Source organism: Notolepis coatsorum (genome assembly GCF_963971535.1).
Source record: "Notolepis coatsorum genome assembly, chromosome: 16".
NCBI classification, from domain to species: Eukaryota; Metazoa; Chordata; class Actinopteri; order Aulopiformes; family Paralepididae; genus Notolepis; species Notolepis coatsorum.
Window position 1 is genome coordinate 87,817,915 of NC_140180.1, and position 15,807 is coordinate 87,833,721.

A 15,807-nucleotide genomic window follows, 5' to 3' on the forward strand; every position below is an offset into this window, starting at 1 on the left:
GCTGTGAGTCTGTAGGGGGGGGGGAGTTGTGCTGTGAGTCTGTAGGGGGGGGGGGGGGTTGTGCTGTGAGTCTGTAGGGGGGTTGTGCTGTGAGTCTGGAGGGGGGGTTGTGCTGTGAGTCTGTAGGGGGGGGGAGTTGTGCTGTGAGTCTGTAGGGGGGGGGAGTTGTGCTGTGAGTCTGTAGGGGGGGGGTGTGCTGTGAGTCTGTAGGGGGGGGGTTGTGCTGTGAGTCTGTAGGGGGGGGGAGTTGTGCTGTGAGTCTGGAGGGGGGGGGGAGTTGTGCTGTGAGTCTGGAGGGGGGGGGGAGTTGTGCTGTGAGTCTGGAGGGGGGGGGAGTTGTGCTGTGTGTCTGTAGGGGGGGGGGGGGGTTGTGCTGTGTGTCTGTAGGGGGGGGGGTTGTGCTGTGTGTCTGTAGGGGGGGGGTTGTGCTGTGTGTCTGTAGGGGGGGGGTTGTGCTGTGAGTCTGTAGGGGGGGGGGAGTTGTGCTGTGAGTCTGTAGGGGGGGGGGTTGTGCTGTGAGTCTGTAGGGGGGGGGGGGTTGTGCTGTGAGTCTGTAGGGGGGGGGGGGGTTGTGCTGTGAGTCTGGAGGGAGGGGGGGGTTGTGCTGTGTGTCTGTAGGGGGGGGGGGTTGTGCTGTGTGTCTGGAGGGGGGGGGGTACTGGTCGTGTAGCGTGAGTGGCCCACAGTGGTCTTAATGATGTACTTTGATATTCAGTGCCATTATGGTGTTAATAGTGACAAGTGTTATACATTTTATGATTCAGGGGATCAATATCAATGTCCCTCTCTGCAACTTATCCTAATTGCATAGTTACACACATGAATCATCAACAGGTGATTTTCATTCAAGCTGCACAATTAATTATATAGTCATCAGATCAATTGATACAAGAATACTTCAAACCATAGCTTCAAACGCATCAAATCCTTCACTATGATTGTCATCATCACTGTCCCAGTTATCTGTCTGAGTCCTTTTCATTTATATTATCTGGATTGTCCTCAACATCCACAACAAGTTATGTTGCTTGTTGAACGTTATGCCTCTTTTCATGTCTTTTTAATAATAATAATAATAATAATAATAATAATAATAATAATAAATTCAATTTGTAACGCACTTTATATTTGTGACAATCTCAAAGTGCTACATGAAAGGAGGTAAAGATACAACATTATTTTTATAAAATCAATTAAAATGAATAAAACAACCAATGAAATGGAAGAAACATTCAGATACAAATTTAATAAAAAATAAATAAAAAAACAACACACAACACAAGGCATCGGTCGGTCTATTTAGGCAAATGCCTTGTTAATAAAAAAATAAATGCTTTTTGTCATTTTATTATAATAGGTACAAGCTCCCCTCTCTATCCTCTGTTATGAGTGACCAGCGCGAGTCTGTCTGAATCTGTGGAGATTCCAGCGCAGAGCGCACTGGACTATAGAGAAACAATATGGATTTCCCATTGGTCCTCCCAGCCCATGTGACCATTTCTAGCATTTACATAGGCTATAGGCTAAAAGCTCCAGGCATAGATACATATTGTAGATGGTGGGGAATTATGAGCCTGAATAGTGAGCTTGTGGGTGACAGCCTGTGGGTGACTGAGACAGACTTTCAACTCAACCAGAGAGAAGTGAATCTCCTGATTCAGATACAATTAAAAACCATCTATGATAAAGCTAGTCTTTATCATAGACGGTTCGAAAGATGTTTAATGTTATGCAACACATGTCTAGAGAGGGAACACTCGGTTTAGAGAGGGACTCAAGGACACTGGACATACATATACATTTAAAATTAAATGGTAAATAAATGGTAAATGGTTGCATTTATATAGCGCTTTTATCCAAAGCACTTTACATATTTTGTTCCTCACATTTGACCCATTCACTCACACATTCACACACCGACGGCGGAGGCGACCATGCGAGGTGCCGACCTGCTCATCTGGAGCAGTTAGGGGTTAAGTGTCTCGCTCAAGGACCCGTGCCATGCTGGAGATAGATAGGGTTCGGTTTAGGGTTAGCTCACTGTCTCCTCTGCCCCCCCTCCCTCACTGTCTCCTCCCTGTCTCCTCTGTCCCCCCTCCCTCACTGTCTCCTCTTTCCCCCCTCCCTCACTGTCTCCTCTGCCCCCCCTCCCTCACTGTCTCCTCCCTGTCTCCTCTGCCCCCCCTCCCTCACTGTCTCCTCCCTGTCTCCTCTGTCCCCCCTCCCTCACTGTCTCCTCCCTGTCTCCTCTGCCCCCCTCCCTCCCTGTCTCCTCTGCCCCCCCTCCCTCCCTGTCTCCTCCCTGTCTCCTCTGCCCCCCCTCCCTCACTGTCTCCTCCCTGTCTCCTCTGCCCCCCCTCCCTCCCTGTCTCCTCTGCCCCCCTCCCTCACTGTCTCCTCCCTGTCTCCTCTGCCCCCCTCCCTCACTGTCTCCTCCCTGTCTCCTCTGCCCCCCTCCCTCACTGTCTCCTCCCTGTCTCCTCTGCCCCCCCTCCCTCACTGTCTCCTCCCTGTCTCCTCTGTCCCCCCTCCCTCACTGTCTCCTCCCTGTCTCCTCTGCCCCCCCTCCCTCACTGTCTCCTCACTGTCTCCTCTGCCCCCCTCCCTCCCTGTCTCCTCTGCCCCCCTCCCTCACTGTCTCCTCACTGTCTCCTCTGCCCCCTCCCTCACTGTCTCCTCACTGTCTCCTCTGCCCCCCTCCCTCACTGTCTCCTCCCTGTCTCCTCTGCCCCCCCTCCCTCACTGTCTCCTCCCTGTCTCCTCTGCCCCCCCTCCCTCCCTGTCTCCTCCCTGTCTCCTCTGCCCCCCTCCCTCACTGTCTCCTCTGCCCCCCCTCCCTCACTGTCTCCTCACTGTCTCCTCTGCCCCCCCTCCCTCCCTGTCTCCTCTGCCCCCCCTCCCTCACTGTCTCCTCCCTGTCTCCTCTGCCCCCCCTCCCTCACTGTCTCCTCCCTGTCTCCTCTGCCCCCCTCCCTCACTGTCTCCTCCCTGTCTCCTCTGCCCCCCTCCCTCACTGTCTCCTCCCTGTCTCCTCTGCCCCCCCTCCCTCACTGTCTCCTCCCTGTCTCATCTGTCCCCCCCTCACTGTCTCATCTGTCCCTCCCTCACTGTCTCATCTGCCCCCCCTCCCTCACTGTCTCATCTGTCCCCCCTCTCACTGTCTCATCTGCCCCCCCCCCCTCACTGTCTCATCTGTCCCTCCCTCACTGTCTCATCTGCCCCCCCTCCCTCACTGTCTCATCTGTCCCCCCTCTCACTGTCTCATCTGCCCCCCCCCCTCACTGTCTCATCTGTCCCTCCCTCACTGTCTCCTCTGTCCCCCCTCTCACTGTCTCATCTGTCCCTCCCTCACTGTCTCATCTGCCCCCCTCCCTCACTGTCTCATCTGCCCCCCTCCCTCACTGTCTCATCTGCCCCCCCCCCTCACTGTCTCATCTGCCCCCCCTCCCTGTCTCCTCTGTCCCCCCTCCCTCACTGTCTCATCTGTCCCCCCTCTCACTGTCTCATCTGTCCCTCCCTCACTGTCTCATCTGCCCCCCCTCCCTCACTGTCTCATCTGTCCCCCCTCTCACTGTCTCATCTGCCCCCCCCCCTCACTGTCTCATCTGTCCCCCCTCTCACTGTCTCATCTGCCCCCCCCCCTCACTGTCTCATCTGTCCCCCCTCTCACTGTCTCATCTGCCCCCCCCCCTCACTGTCTCATCTGTCCCCCCTCCTCACTGTCTCATCTGCCCCCCCCCCCTCACTGTCTCATCTGTCCCCCCTCTCACTGTCTCATCTGCCCCCCCCCCCCCCCTCACTGTCTCATCTGTCCCCCCTCTCACTGTCTCATCTGCCCTCTCCTCACCGTCTCCATCTCGCCTGCCCCCCCCCTCCATCACTGTCTCATCTGCCCCCCCCCTCACTGTCTCATCTGTCCCCCCTCTCACTGTCTCATCTGCCCTCTCCTCACCATCTCCATCTCGCCCCCCCCCCCCCTCTTCACCCTGTCTCCGGGCTACACAGCTGCCAGTGTTTGGCGATGTCAAAGCTTCAGGGATGGTGACTGCCTCACACTGATACACGGCAACTTTGTCACAATCAGACAAGCTAATTAGCCTCGAGTGTTGAGATTAAGCGCCCGGCGGTTAGGGAGAGGCATAACAGCACACGTGAGAGAGAACATGGCATCAATGTAAGGCTGGGAAATATATCCATGTATCCATGTATACCATGACTCATTTCTGATTACTTTGTAGGTTTCCATTAAAAGTTGATAACGGAAATATTAACTTTGATGATGTGCGGATATCTACTGTCAGCGGCTCTTGTATAGAGAGAGTCACTGAGTATAAATATCTTGGCCTGTGGCTTGACGAGAAATTTACATTTAAGTTCCATGTGGACAATCTTGCCTCTCAACTGTGACAGAAAATTGGTTTCCTGTACAGAAACAGATCCAATTTTCCTCTATTTAGTAGAATTGTTGAATCAGTCTTCTTATCAGTTTTGGATTATGGTGATACAATTTATAAGCATGCTGCGGCATCAACTCTTAAACCTCTGGATTCTGCATATCACTCAGCTCTTAGGTTTATTACTGGTGACAGATATGATACTCACCATTGTGTCCTGTATGATAGGGTGGGTTGGCCTTCTCGCAACAAACACTGGTATTTATTTATTTTTAAAGCCCTTATTGGTAAACAACCTGTTTATATCTCTTCATTGTTAGATTGTAATATTGGAACCTATTCAACTCGATCGAATGACTGGATGGTTCTTAGGGTCCCTCAAGTTTGTTCTGATCTAAGGAAGTCAGCCTTTTCCTTTGATGCCTCTAACTCATGGAATGTCCTCCAACTCTCTCTGAAATTGGAGGTTCTCCCTTCCCTTGGAATGTTTAAACGTATGATTTCAGACCATTGTGTGACTACCTGTAACTGTTTTAGCTGATATTTTAAAATGATTTTAAACATTTTTATTTTACTCTGGTGTTTAATTTTCTGTGAATATTGCTTGTATTATGTACTGTTTACAATCGTCGTTTCTGTAAATGAGAGAAACCTCAGAAGCTTACGATTTTAAATAAAGGTTGAAATGAAAATTCCAACCAAACGGGCTGATCACCGTTCTAAATGAATGGGCTGACTACATAGTGGGGGTCGATACTGGGCCCCATCCTCTTTTTATTATATATGTTGCCCTTAGGCTCAATCATTGCAAAGCATAATATGTCCTTCCATTGCTTTGCCGACGATGTGCAGATCTATTTACCCCTACAAGCAAAAGGCAAGGTCACAATTCAACCACTGTTAGATTGCCTGGCTGATATTAAATTATGGATGAGTACAAACTTTCTCAACTTAAACGAGCGCAAAACAGAGATAATTTTATTTAGTAATGATTCACCTGACCCTACAGCCATTGCCCTAGGCCCCCTGGGCTCAAATATCCGCTCCTCTGTCAGAAACCTCGGAGTAATCTTCGACAGAAATTTTAAATTTGATAAGCAGATAAGGTTTTTTTCACCTCAGACTCCTAGCCAAGACCAAACCATACCTCTCCCAGAAGGATCTGGAAAGGGTGATCCATGCCTTTATCTCAACCCGGCTGGATTACCGCAATGCGTTGTATGTCGGCATTGACCAGTTGCTGCTCCGTCGCCTGCAACTGGTACAAAATGCGGCTGCCCGCCTGCTTTCCGCTACCAGGAAACGTGACCACATTACACCAGTTCTGGGTTCTCTCCACTGGCTCCCCGTCCGTTTCCGTATTGATTTTAAACTTTTACTGACTGTTTTTAAAGCACTACACGGGCTGGCTCCACCGTACCTAGCTGAGCTCCTACATCACCCCACCCCATCCAGAGCCTTAAGGTCTGCTGACCAGCTGCTGCTGGAGGTGCCTAGGACCAGGCTAAAAACCAGGGGAGATAGAGCCTTTTCTGCTGCTGCCCCCCGACTCTGGAACAGCCTCCCCCCACATAAGATCTGCCCAGAGCCTAGAGGTTTTTAATCCTTGCTCAAAACACACCTCTTCTCCCTGGCCTTTGACCAGAGCTAGCCCAGCATCTATACATGACGTCCGCTGTCACTCTGCACTTTTTATCAATTTTTTTTGTCTCTTTTATTGCACTTTGCCCTTGCTTTCCTATATGTACTGTACTCTACCTTTTTTGTAATTCTAGTGTATTTTTATTGCATTGTATGTGTTTTTACCATGTTGTGAAGCACTTTGGTTTGGCTGTTAGTCATTTGTAAACGTGCTATATAAATAAAACTGACTTGACTTGACTAGTGTGGACTCGCTACATGATATCCTGCCATGGTCAGAAAGATAATGTTATGCTAGGCATTCCGGCCTCTAGCATTGCATACGGTTTGCAAACAGTGAGTAAAAATACACCATGACAGTACATACAGTGTATAGGGGGGTACATTAGACAGCTGGATAGCTATCTAAGCTTTGTGTTAAACACATTCTTACATCATTGGTCACTATTTGCAAACCGTATACAACTCTAGCTAATAAACTACTTCCAGGTATTATTCAGATCATTGAGTGTTAATGTTGAATGCAAAACACATGGAAACATGAATAAATGCTCCTAATTGTATTTGAATCTTTGGCCATCAGCCATGGTATAAGCGGGATAATGCCCTTTGAGCTCTACATTAACATAATAATAATAATAATAATAATAATAATAATAATAATAATAAAATAATAATAATAATAATAATAATAATAATAATAATAATAATAATAATAATAATAATAATAATAATAATAATAATAATAATAATATTATCTTAAATTTATATAGCGCATTTCAGGAGACCCAAGGCGCTTAACAGCTAATGGAGGGGGACAGGGAACAACGTAACAACAAAATATTAATCAAAAGGAAAGAAAAGAAAGAAAACGAAAGAAAAAAGGGAAATCAGGCAGAGTCATTTACAAATTTGGTGAAAAGGTGGGTTTTGAGTTGGGATTTGAAAGAGTGCAGGGATGTTTGGAGGGAGTGAGTTCCAGAGGGTGGGTGCGGCCACAGAGAAGGCTCTGGGACCAACAGTCCGCATGTTGGTGGTGGGGATGGAGAGGAGACCGGAGTCAGAGGACCGCAGTTTCCGGGGCGGGATGTAGGGATGGAGGAGGTCCATCCGGGGGGCAAGGGAGTGAAGGGCTTTGTAGGTGATGAGGAGGATTTTGAAATTGATGCGGGACTTGACTGGAAGCCAGTGGAGGTGGATGAGGGTGGGGGTGATGTGGTGCCAGGACTTGGTGCGGGTGAGAACCCTGGCAGCAGAATTTTGGACATATCTTCATTTTATCTTCATATCTTCATTTTAATGTTCTCTGCCTCGTCATAAAAATAATTATGTTAAAGTGAAGTTTGTTGGGCTTTATCCCTTACATAATAAAATATCATCCCACTGTGATATAGTATTGTGGATAAAAAAAATGATATTGTTAATTGTGATACACAATTCTGCTGTCTAAATCGATGCTGAAAAGCAAATAGATAGATTTCTCACTACATGATTTCTTCTGTTTCAATGCTTCTCATTACCACACAGGAGGACCAATATGACACGCATCGATTGGATGATCAGACATGTGACTTTCCATACCGTAGATATCGTAATATATATATCAATATCGGAAAAAGGGGCTCCTGAATGTCGTGATATTGGCTTTTCCCCATATCACCCAAATCCAAATCGATTATAAAGAAGATAATGTAATAATGCAGGGGCCCGCGGATGAAAGGTGTATAACCTGTGTGCTTGGGAAGCCACTTGATATTCAGAATAACAAACTCGGCTGTGACAAAGTCTAGAGACGCGCGCTGATAGTTTAGATTGCATTAACACTTGACGTCGGCGACTCAAGACAGTCGATGTGCTGAGCCTTTCTAATCGTTAGGCGTTATCAGTGACAAGCAGCACTAATGAGAAGCCGAGCATGTGTCGCGGTGGCAGGCGTGTGCGGAGACATCCCTGCTTTATTAGGACTTAGACGACGCATCCGTCCTATTGCAATGGATTAACGCTTTCAGGTGTACGACATCTCACATGGCAGATAGAATGACATGTTCTAATGAGGATGTAACAAAGGCTACTGGACCCTTGAAGGATACAGTAGGAGCGCCTAGATACTACTAATAATAATAATAATAATAATAATAATAATAATAATAATAATAATAATTATTATTATTATTATTATTATTATTATTATTATTATTATTATTATTATTATTATTATTATTATTATTATTATTATTATTATTATTATTATTATTATTATTATTATTATTATTATTATTATTATTATTATTATTATTATTATTATTATTAATAATAATAATAATAATAATAATAATAATAATAATAATAATAATATTATTATTATTATTATTATTATTATTATTATTATTATTATTATTATTATTATTATTATTAATAATATATTAATAATAATAATAATAATAATAATAATAATAATAATAATAATATTAATAATAATAATAATAATAATAATAATAATAATAATAATAATAATAACTTTATTTGTATAACACCTTTCATACAAAGATTGCAGCTCAAAATGCTTCACAGCAGTAAAAAAAGACATAAATGAGCAATGCATACATATGAAATATCATTGGTTACACACATAAAACTAGCATAAAAAAGATAGTAGCAAGGTAAGGCAAATCACAGTTTTTCACATTAGGATCTAACATCCCAATAGGCCTCTCTGTTTACGGTTTGATTCAGTTTTAATATAGGCACATTAGGCAGTAATAAAAAGAATAAAATAGAATAGACAATAGTAAAAAAGAAAGTGCAATATAATAGTTAGTAAAATAGCGAACTAATTTACAATACAATCATAGATCAAAAGATCATAGGTTGAATGAATGAATGAATGAATGAATGAATGAATGAATGAATTAATGAATGAATGAATGAATTAATTCATGAATTAATAAATTCCGTTAATAACTACACACCCTCAAGACCCCTCCACTCTATATCGTCTGGCCGCCTCAGACCCACTCCTATCCGAGCTCTGGGAGGGTCATCAAAGAGAAGCCGCCTATTCTCGGTCCTCGCTCCACAATGGTGGAACAAACTTCCCACCACAGTTAGGACAGCCGAAACCTGACTAATCTTTTGCTGTCGACTAAAAACACACTTCTTCAATCAATATCTGAAATGAAAAAAAATGAAAAACACTAACCTTCTTACTGTCCTATACTACCATGCACTCCTCCTACTATACTAATATGTCTTATGTCTATGCACTCAATACTGCAGCACCCAAGTTTCAGCACTGTTTGATGAACATTGTTACTCAGCTGTAAGAGTTGTTCCCTTCCTGCTGACTTGTCGTACAGAACTTGTAAGTTGTTTTGGATAAAAGTGTCAAGCTAAATGACTAAATGTAAACTCCATGTTGCAGTCTGAAAAAGTTGTGTGCACATCCTGACTGGTGGCTTTATTATCTACGGCACAGTGGGGGTCCGGCCCCAGTGGGTGTCCGGCCCAGACAGACGTGTAAATGTCACTTCATGCACAGGATTTGGGGGGATCTCCTCGAGCCGCTAGTAAACCAAGCATGGAGAGATACACTTGAGATGTTAAATCCTTTAGCTCAAGACTGGCCTGATGGTGAGACACTGACGACGGCGGCAAACAGGAGGATTAATTTTCTAAAACGGGATATTGCTTATTCTGACCATGAGTGCAAGCAGTGGGCGGAAAATAACTAGTTTTTTGACGCTGTTGTGTCTCAGTGGTACAAACAGCCCTTTTCAGCTATGATGGGTAAGTGTCTATATCGTAGAATAGATACTTGCCATTGCGGGCCATTAGTCTCTCTTTAAATCATGAGAACTCATGAGAAAATAACAAACAGAAGCGTTGTAGATTAGTTTCCGAGGAGGAGGTTGAGATAATGGAAATTTTATCAAGCACAACGCTCAGCAGTCCAATATGACACATTAGTAACAAGCAAGCAATGCCTTCATATGTTGTATAATTGAAGAACTGCTAATGTACATAAATGAAACAAGTTAAACAAACAAGGAACACATTGTTAGATTCTGATGGTTCAGCCAGTATCACTTCTTCATCTGTTTGGCTTGTGTTATCACCTCTGCATCGTTGTCGTCGTGTAGTGTCTGCGTTGTGTTTATTTCCCTCTGTCTTGTCATACTGGCTGTGCAATCTTTGTCATTCCCCTTTAATGCAACTCCGTAACCATAAGTATTCACCACCTTCGTAAGAATTCGAAACTTGACAGCGGAATACCTTTCTCAGAAAAACGTTGTTTATTCCATAAACAAAACCTCATAATCAGATGGGAACCAATTCGTATTGTCCTTGAATATTCTAAAGATCTCTCCTTTCACCCCGCTCGGTGATAATCGCGGCCTGGTGGTTATTCCAAAAGCCTGTCATCGTGGCACTTCTCTAGTGCTGCCCCCCCCCCCCTCTCTGTGATGGGAGGAGGGAGCCGTCTCAAAGTCTCTGATGGTTCCTCTTCTTTGTGGTTCGTTTCTCAGTCTGACTTACACCCGGAAGAAACTCACTTTTCTATATTCTCACCCTAGCAAGAATATAACCGGCCTCTCTCCTCATGTGACACGCTGTAATGGCAACGGTTTTTAACCTTTAACACACATCAAACTGCCGTTTCATTAATGTCAAACCTCTCTCTCTGACCATTGTGCCTGCGGCGGCTCTTATCAGTTGTTGTGTTCTGATGGAATGCAAACATTCTGCTCGCTGCTAACACTGACTGCCTCCTGCCTCTAAACCGCTTCCTCCACCGTCACCAGGCACAGCTACCTCTCTGACCTGGCACCGTTAGATGCTGTCATCTCGCCCCCAATCTATACATCACATACATTGAATTTCAACATGTACTTGAACACACATACTATACTATACTATACTATACTATACTATACTATACTATACTATACTATACTATACTATACTATACTATACTATACTATACTGGTCAATCACTATAATTACTGTTGGTATTAGCTTAATATGGTTGGACTTAGATTTTTATAAGGCATGCGTTGTAAAATTGATTGCTGGTTGGTCACCAAGTTATTGGCTAAACATATGTACAACGTTATACATAATAGAAGTAGATACAAGTACTTTACATAAGCTTTCTGCTCAACACGTGGTGGAGTGGACTGCTACTATAATACCGCCATACCGCTCGCTTCATCCGCCATTGCTGTATACAAATATAATGCGCCACGAGAGACTTAGCAGGACTGACATGCAGAGCACTGGGGACGGAATCCTCGTTCGCTCCGACATGGCTCAGTCGCTTGTCTGATTGATTTGACCATTTCATAATAAATTATAATAAAGAAAACGCCAGCTCTGCCACGGCAGTAAGTTCATACATAAATGGAGGAGTCAGGATAACACAATAAAGCCCTGAGGCTTCTTTCCACTGTGGTCCACAGCACCGGGTCATTAATGAAACACACATCAGAACACCGTCGTGCCTGTTTATCAATTAGCATCCGCCCGGCTTGAAGTGACTGAGAACGAGGGCCGCTCTTCTCTCCCGTTTTGGCCGCTTGACATGGAACGTTCGGATCGCTGCCAGCGACCCCAAGGTCACTGCCATACCCCATCAGTGTCCTGGCTACGGCCGAGCAGATGGCCACGTCTTAAGCTGTTCCCCTCTGGAGAGTTCGGCCAGGGTCTGGCTCATCGGCAGCCATGTACAGATTGGGTCCGGACAGAGGTGCTAATGGTGAAAGAGGAGGTGTTGGCAGGAATGGGGGGTCGGTGGTGGTGGAGGGGGTGGGGGGGGTTTGGGCAGAATCTGAGCGAGCCTCACGCCGTCTGGGAGGCCCAGTTCTCATTAAAATATATTTCCAGTGGCCAGAGTTTAGAGCTCGGACAGACCCACCAGCTGCTGGCCTGGAACGGAGCCTCTGGAGTCATGACACAGTGTCTTATGTCTGGACACACTGGTAGAGCTCAGCGATCCTCTGGAGTCATGACACATTGTCTTATGTCTGGACACACTGGTAGAGCTCAGCGATCCTCTGGAGTCATGACACAGTGTCTTATGTCTGGACACACTGGTAGAGCTCAGCGATCCTCTGGAGTCATGACACAGTGTCTTATGTCTGGAGATACTGGTAGAGCTCAGCGATCCTCTGGAGTCATGACACATTGTCTTATGTCTGGACACACTGGTAGAGCTCAGCGATCCTCTGGAGTCATGACACAGTGTCTTATGTCTGGAGATACTGGTAGAGCTCAGCGATCCTCTGGAGTCATGACACAGTGTCTTATGTCTGGACACACTGGTAGAGCTCAGCGATCCTCTGGAGTCATGACACAGTGTCTTATGTCTGGAGATACTGGTAGAGCTCAGCGATCCTCTGGAGTCATGACACAGTGTCTTATGTCTGGAGACACTGGTAGAGCTCAGCGATCCTCTGGAGTCATGACACAGTGTCTTATGTCTGGAGATACTGGTAGAGCTCAGCGATCCTCTGGAGTCATGACACAGTGTCTTATGTCTGGAGACACTGGTAGAGCTCAGCGATCCTCTGGAGTCATGACACAGTGTCTTATGTCTGGACACATATATACCTCTGGAGTCATGTACCTTGTATTGTATTGTATGATTGAATACACAGTGGAAAGGTAGACCAAGTTAGTGTTGTTACTGCACATTAGCAAAGGTAGAAACAAAAATAATAATAACATGAATAACAGATGCATGCATTATTTGGGTGGAATGGCTTGCAATGTACTGCATCAATCCGGTGGTTGTAGCTGGAATGTGACAGTATTTCTCAACATTGTATTTTGGAACATTGTTATAATGGACTTTTCTTTCTCATTATGCTCCAGCCGGAACAATTTCCTTTTTGTTGACAAAAATGCTGGCTAAGTAAACCCTGAAAAGTATGATTAAGCATAACTCAGCAGAAAAAGCTGCAGAGGCATAATATTATTCAGACCAGAAGGTTTTAATCACAGATGTGATTCAACTGCACGTTGTTTTTCTTGCCCACACCTCTGCCGAGGTTGTATATTAAGGTAGCCATTATATCATTGCAATCAGTATCACGATTATATTATTAACCTGATCGAGTGATTGTCAAGTGATTTTGTTTGTGGATGATTTTGTTCGAATACATTTGAAGACTGTGTTTGAAGGTGCACTTGGTTATGTATCTCAGGACTAATGATGAAGTGGTTGTTAATTATATCGAAAGACAAAAGACTGAAACAGTTCTTTGTTAAGGGTTTATTGTAATGAGGGGTAGAACCTGATAAGCATCTGGCTTCTTCCTATTCTTCTTCGGACAAGAGACTGTTTTTTTTTCTTTTTTTTTATCTTTTCATCGTTATCTTTTGATTATTTTATAGTGTTCAAAATAAACTGTTCATTGATTCATCTTGTTTTCCCCAGAACCATTTTACAGCCATAATGTCTATGTTATTGCTGTAAGCTACAGTGTATATCACCTCTCCCTCCCTCACACCCGCTGGCGATCCTTTTCAGATGCAGTGCACGGAAACGTCCATCTGCTTGGCCACGGCCACTGAGCGCTCTTCATAAGCCGTCATCCCTTAGAGGCAAAGCCAATAGATTTCTCTGGCATCTCTCTCTCTCTCTCTCTCTCGCTCTCTCTCTCTCTCTCTCTCTCTCTCTCTCTCTCTCTCTCTCTCTCTCTCGCTCTCTCCGTCTCTCTCCGTCTCTCTCCCTCTCTTTCTCTCTCTGTTCTCCATCCATCTCGCTCTCTCCCTCTCCCTCTCCCTCTCTCTCTCTCTCTCTCTCTCTCTCTCTCTCTCTCTCTCTCTCTCTCTCTCTCTCTCTCTCTCTCTCTCTCTCTATCTATCTCTCTCTCTCTCTCCCTCTCTCTCTCTCTCCCCCTCTCTCTCCTCTCTCTCTCTCCTCTCTCTCCCTCTCTCTCCCTCTCTCTTCTCTCACCCAAAATGCTACCCTGAAAGACGTCGAGGCAGCTATTTCCAACAATGCACAATCTAGGCGTCACTGACTGAGAAATAACTTCCCAGCGCTGGATCTCTCCATTAGCGTATCTAAAAGGCACAGCCTGGAGACAAGATCAATGCTAGGAGGGGCTTCCATTATCTTAGAAATGCCGGCACGACACTGAAGACTCACAGCCGTAATCAAATCTTTTGTTCCCCGGTCCTCGACCCGCGGTCCATTTGCAGTGTGTACGTGAGTGTCTGTGTGAGATAGCACAGAGGGCCGTGGAGAGCAGAACAAAAGACACAGAGGGGACGTGGTAATAATTTATTGCCGGCTCTTTTCTCCTCCTCTCTTGTTCTTGGCACTTACCTCTCTTTCCCTGTGTCTGGGTCTCAGCTCAGGCCACATATGGCTGCTGTTTCCACTTGAAGCGTTGAAATACGAAGACGCCAACTAAATGAACCGAATCGCAGACACGTTGCTGTGCAAATCGAGCACTGGCTGCTAGACAACAGCTGAAATCCATGAGGCCCTACGTGCAATTAACTGCATTTGCCCCTTTGTTTAACCCTTTCACTACCACACTACAGAAGGTTAACCATTTGTCGTGTGGTTGTGAAATGGTGAACCCCTTGCCGTGTGGCAGTGAAAGGGGTTGACCTCTTGTATTGTCGTCGTGAACGGGTTAAGCCTTTGGCGGTGTGGTAGTGAAAGGGGTTAACGATCCCTGAGTGACGTGTTTGTCTTGTGCCCTTCACATCAACAGGGGCCACCAAAGACATGGGGAAGATGCTGGGCGGAGAGAATGAGGAGAAGGACCCTGACGCCGACAAGAAGGAAGAGGAGCGACTAGAGATCCTGAGGCAGCAGGAGGAGGAGAGGAAGGCCAAATACGCAAAGATGGAAGCAGAGAGGGAGGGCGTCCGACAGGGCATCCGAGATAAGGTAGGCAGACACACTGTAACTGTACCCCATGGTGCATCAGAGATAAGGTATACATACATACTGTAACTGTACCCCAAGGTGCATCAGAGATATGGTATATTTTCTGTGGTAAATTCCCACAGACTTTCTACAATAATTTGAGGTTATTGTAGTACAACACAATGAGATTGATTATCTGGAAGGAGGAGGAAGGATTCACACTGATAGAATTGTTGGTCTCCTCATCTGACTTAGCAGATGAGGAATAAAACGTGTACGCCAGACAAACCAGTACTGTAGTTCAACTCAGCTGATTTATTTGAACCAGGGCCAAGAGTGAATAAAAGGTTGCCTTTCACATACAAGAGATTATCAGAAAACATTAACAGGGCTGTCTGTTTGTACAGAAATATCACAATCAGGTTTGCATCTCCAACCTCAATAATGTACATAAAACAGTCGGTAACATAATCTGAACATACATTGACCATGCTGCACACATTTATACATGAGTAAATCTGGTTTCAGATATTAAGGATTTACACTAAACTCTAAACAACAAATGGTGTTTTCCCATGATTTACTCACATAAAATGCATCAGTCAGTCTCTCTGGTGGTGGGAGGAGCGGTGGAGCACGCAGATCTGGGTGGGATCTGGGCTCTCGAATTACAATTTGTCTCTTCCTTATATACCCAACTTCTAGCCAAAATAGAATCCAGTTCACTATTACAGTTGATCCAATCATACATCTCCTGTGGGCGCCTTCTGTGAGCGGTGTCCGGTGGGCGCTGGCAGCCCCTCCCTCTGGGTTTCTCTGTGTGTCTTCTCACGGGGGGGCTGGCCTGATGTCCTTCTGGTGGGGGGTGTGAATACTAATCTG

The 15,807-nt window shown here is 45.3% G+C and overlaps 1 protein-coding gene across 1 annotated transcript in view; it reads left to right on the forward strand.

Annotated features, from left to right (window-relative positions):
- cplx1 (complexin 1) overlaps positions 1 to 15,807 on the forward strand; it is a gene marked incomplete at its 3' end in the record, with an annotated part of 121,100 nt that overhangs the window by 84,340 nt on the left and 20,953 nt on the right. The window contains exon 3 of the mRNA XM_084332243.1: positions 14,768 to 14,946. Coding sequence (XP_084188369.1) covers positions 14,768 to 14,946 — 179 coding nt within the window. The remainder of the gene's footprint in view (positions 1 to 14,767; positions 14,947 to 15,807) is intronic.